General features: G+C 35.3%; 1 protein-coding gene across 17 annotated transcripts in view; it reads right to left on the reverse strand.

Moving 5' to 3' along the window:
- Nucleotides 1-523: 523 nt before the first annotated feature.
- LOC119582439 (zinc finger CCHC domain-containing protein 8 homolog) overlaps nt 524-5000 on the reverse strand; it is a 10479-nt gene continuing 6002 nt past the window's right edge. For 12 of the 17 annotated variants that reach the window (XM_037930669.1, XM_037930674.1, XM_037930666.1 and 9 more), the window contains 9 exons: nt 4856-4984; nt 4191-4313; nt 3787-3890; nt 3283-3473; nt 2620-2825; nt 2173-2291; nt 1850-2030; nt 1615-1736; nt 524-1327 (listed from right to left, as the gene is read on the reverse strand). In XM_037930669.1, the coding sequence (XP_037786597.1) occupies nt 794-1327; nt 1615-1736; nt 1850-2030; nt 2173-2291; nt 2620-2825; nt 3283-3473; nt 3787-3890; nt 4191-4313; nt 4856-4984 (1709 nt within the window). In that variant the 3' untranslated portion in view covers nt 524-793. The remainder of the gene's footprint in view (nt 1328-1614; nt 1737-1849; nt 2031-2172; nt 2292-2619; nt 2826-3282; nt 3474-3786; nt 3891-4190; nt 4314-4855; nt 4985-5000) is intronic. The other 5 variants (XM_037930670.1, XM_037930671.1, XM_037930664.1 and 2 more) reach the window with 3 other exon arrangements.

Below are 5000 nucleotides of genomic sequence, written 5' to 3' on the forward strand. Positions count from 1 at the left end.
CAAGGGAGTACCGTGCCCATGGCTCCCGAAGCCGGACACAAAACCCTTCTTTCATCCTTTCTCACACCTTAGGATGTGGACAGAGGATAAAGAAGAGAAGGAAAAAGAAAGGGGGAGAAGAAAACAAATATCAAAAACAAAAACAAATTTCGAAGTCTAAGACTTTCTTGATTACTGCCCCTGGTTCTTCTGTTCATTATTCTGAGAACATCGATTTTGAAATACTCTTTAAGCTTTCTTGAATGATGTTGGGAGTAATTAATGTCAGAAATAAATACTGAATTGTACGATTAAATAACATCACAAATAACACCTATTCGCACAATGGCGTTATTGTGAGGTAAGTGAGTAAAAGCAGAAATGTAAAGGAAGTAAAAAAAGTAAAAAAAAGCCAGCTTATAAACTGTCTGCTTTTTCACATGCCTTAATTACCTCATGTCCTTTCCTAATACTTACAATTTGCAACTTCCTGATACTGTATTTCTAGGTTACACAATTCCCACCAAGGTCAAGTAATTACTCATGAAGAAAACAGGATTTTATTTTTTAAAAACTGTAAAATATCAATTGGACAGTTCTGCGTGTTGACTTACCATGCTAGCTTGCACGAAGCTACAGATTTTGGTTGTTGCATTCTCATATGAAGGATGATTTCATTTACACTTTTTCTGAGAAGCCGCAATCCCTTTTTCTTCAAGTGTGAAACAGCACAAAATAAATTCACCATTATAACTGGAATTCACATATATATATTTTTCCCCTTGGAATTCATCATACTCTAAAAAAAAATCTGTCACTCGTCTTCTTCGGCTTGCAGCTCCCTTACCCTTTTCCTGACAGTGCTCATGAGACCCTTCATTTTCTCCCAAGTTCCAAGAGCGTCAGGCAAGTTGTCAAAGTTTATGTGATCACTGACGTCGACTTTCCATGAATCTGCATTTGGAAGAGTTTTGAAGGGCGTGCAAGAATCAGGAATGGCAGCACCCAGTTTAAAGCCCTTCGAATGCGACCGGTGATACTGTTTCATTTTCTTGCTGGCGCTCTCCAATGTGTCGCTGCTCATGGAATTCTCAGATTCGCTCGGGTCGCTGGACATCTTATTGGACGTCCTACTTTCCTCAGAAGTTTCAGCCACTTCACTCCTGACATCCGTTTTGCTGCTGCTGTCTTTCGCTGGTGTGGGACGGTCCTCCTTCTTCGTTTTTTGTTCGTCTGCTGCGCCTTGCGATGCAGCATCCTCAAGTTCTCTAAGGATCTTGAGTCTTTTCTCCTCCAGGTCACCCAAAGATGCTTGTGAATCTTCACTAATTTCACCTTCTTCCATATCCTGAAATAATACACAGTGAACATATTTATCAGAGGCATAATGCAAAAAGCTTAAGCATTTATCTCATTCCTTTTCTCTTTCAAAGGCTGGGACCTTCCATTCCCCATTTCTCTGAACCCATTACTAATGGAACTTCCTAACCAACCTCCAAGACATCGTCAAAGTCGGCACAACTAAATTTCAAAAGATTCCAATGTGCAGTTCACAAATAACTTTAGTTTTTAGTTTACCTCTTATGGAAGTCATTAAGAAATAACTGCGACACCAAAGGAAGTGAGAATTTTTACCTTTTCCTCTGGAGGGGGAGGAGGAGGAGGTTCGGGAAGGTCATCTGGAGGTGGTGGTGGCAGAGGCTCACTGGGAAGTGGGGGGTTGAACTCTATGTGTGCAGATCTATTCAACTCTGAGTCTGTTGAGAGAATATTTGAAGAACATATTATCAACATGAATAACTTGAAAACCCAACTTGAAAACCCAGTGTATATTTCATCCTAACTCTGGAAACATCAATAAAATTCTTACCATCGACTTCCATTTCTGCTGCAATTGCAACATCAGCCTCATTTGTATTATTGCCTTTTAAACTGCTAGATTTTAGTTTCTTCTTCTTGTAAGCCTGAGCTCTATTCATGTTCATGTACTTCAGAAACTCTGGGCGTTGGTGATAAGGCTGAATGGGAGGGCAGTTGTAAAGGTGTCCCTCCTGCAACAATGAGGTTTTAGACATATTAAGTTATCAAGATTTGGAAATTTACTCATGCCATCATATTCATATAGATCACTTTGATGTAGACTGAGTTGCTAAATCTATGTAGCATAGCAAAAAAAAAAAAAAGCTTACAAACCTCTCTGGTTCTGTGAGGCATTGGATCATTAAAGCCTGGAAAGCTAACTAGTTTCTCTGGCTTGTATTTCACAAGAACTGGGTCTGTCTCTCCATCTTCTAAGTCTGGGTGTGATACAGCTGCCAAAGAAATTGTACATAATCCATTAAAATTAGGATTTTCTTTACAGTTCTGAATTGTACTGTTATAATCATACCACAATATCTACATGACCATCTGTGATAATACATTGTAAATGTGTCAATACTAAATATTGTATAAAATATATACTCCATAAAAAAAATCACTGAAGACTATTTTTCTGAAAAGAATATAATCACTGAAACATAATATAACCAAAATTCAGAGCAGATGGAAAACTATCTAACTCCTTCACTGCAATGAAGACTCCTGATGATTATACCTATTTATTTGCAAGCCAAAGCCAAATCCAAGGCGTCTACTTACACTTCCCTGTGGCATCATATAACTTCATGTCTGCCTGATGGACTTCAGCATCCCTCAGCCAGCCTGGGGGATAGCCAAGCACCCGCATGCGGTATATAAAAATGGGTAGCTGGTTTGGCCGCAGCCCCAAGGCATACCTAAGGTTTTCACTGAACTTTCCCGGCTGGAAGTGCCCATATTTGTTTTCCCCATCTTCATGATACCTCCTGTAGGGAAACATAACAGGATTCAAAGAAAAGGAAGAAGAAATTTAAAAAACAATATAAAGAGATGGAAATTTATTACAAACATGGAGACATATTTGTAATGACTAACCATTGCACTTCACTACCCTAAATCTGGAAAAAAAAAAATTATGAATGGGAGAAAAAAAAGCTAATATAATTAATGCATATATATATATATATATATATATATATATATATATATATATATATATATATATATATATATATATATAAATAAAAGAATTGATGAATTAAAGTGTATTAACAAGATAAAGGTACTAACAAACTTCTCCAGAAATCTAAGCTAAATGTAAATATGCCAAAAAAAAAACAATAATAAGAAATTCTTAACAACTACACCTACAACATACATACATACATACAAGTACACACTCCCTTCTAAAACTACAAACTAGCAAACATCAATTCCTCTTACACATTTGGCACTCTCGTGACATTGTGTTTCTTTCTGTTAGCAGCGATCCTCTGCATATCTTGGGGCTTTGGGCAGTCACTGACATTGTGGTCTCCCAGACAATTGAAACAGCACATCTTAGGCAAAGCATCATTGATCTTCTTCCCAGTTTCCATGTTATATTCTACATCCGTGAGGATTCCAGTAAAACTCTGTAAGAAGGATGTTTGTATATATGTCTTATTCTGCACATATTGGTCTAAACCTATACTAAAACTAAAATAATAATAATAATAATAATAATAATAATAATAATAATAATAATAACAATAATAATAATAATAATAATAATAATAATAATAAATAACAATAATAATAATAATAATAATAATAATAAAATAAATAAATAATTAAATGCATTTTATGAGTTTTATTATAAAACAGGTATATCTCTTTCCTTCCTTCTTTGGACAGGAATCCTATACAAACAGATATGAAAACAGAAACGCCTTCTGCAGAACTCACAGCATCGTAAGAAGGAACAATATCTAGCCTGGACACAGGTCCTACTGAGCACTCTTCTTCGTCACCCTCAATGTCAAGATTTATACCTTCTGGCATATTAACCTCTGCAATTAAAACAGAAATTGAAAGTGTAAGGCATGAGAAAGACCAGAAAGAGATAGAGAAAAATACATATAAAAATATTGTACAGATAAACAGTCACTCATATCTCATCTCCCTTTCAAAATAATTATTCTGCAAGTAACCTATCATCTATCATTTTCTCTATAGTTTTATATCAATTAGCAAGAAAATCTAGAACCCTCAGTTATTTCAAGGGACATGAAATGAAGTCAATGTATAATAAATCCTGAATCACAAACATAATCACTTTTTTTTCCCCCCCCAAAGCCTGAAAGACTTACCTTCCTCTTGGATATCTTCCACAATGTCATCAGCAGTTGGGTCAATAGTAAACATGCCATTTGGTGACACAGCACTATCATTATTTGTGTCCTGCAAGTCCCCTTTTCTGCTTGAGGAATCTACTGAATAAACAAGAGTATTAAGCTGTGAGGCTGTTTACCCACTGTGCAGTAATTTCTATTTGTAGATCTATAAGCAAATGAAACAATTCACTTATAAAGTCTGATTATGTGATTATTTTAGAATTAATAATGTATACAGTAACAGTATTTGAATTCTTAACTTGATAAATATGAAAATGAATTTAGTGTTTCGATCATGTCCATTTCTAGATTTTGTTGTGAGCATATGCACAAGATATGTATTAAGTAGTAAGTATTTCTAAAAATCCTAAACAATAACAGCACATGTTTGCTAATTTAAAAGAAAATCAGGTCACTGTAAATAAAAATAAAAATACTGCCTTGTGTGATCACTTGGACCAGAAAGTCCACAGTAATAACTGTGCTCTATCTTAAAATGTTATAGATGTATGCAGCAACAGATCTGATTGTGATTTGTATATTTCTATACTTGATGATTAATGGTGTGATTAATGGTGAGATCAATGTTTATAGAATACTTGTCATTAAGAAAAACTGACGTGAAAACATGAAAGACCCACCTTGTGTTATCCCTTGAATTTCCTCAACACTACTATCAACAGTTGAGTCAAGTGTAAACATACTACTTGAGGATGCACTAACATCTTTGCTTGTGTTTTGCATGTCCTCTTTCAAGCCAGAGGAATCTGCTGATGTAAAATAATA

This window comes from Penaeus monodon, chromosome 16 (assembly GCF_015228065.2).
Source record: "Penaeus monodon isolate SGIC_2016 chromosome 16, NSTDA_Pmon_1, whole genome shotgun sequence".
Classification (NCBI taxonomy): domain Eukaryota; kingdom Metazoa; phylum Arthropoda; class Malacostraca; order Decapoda; family Penaeidae; genus Penaeus; species Penaeus monodon.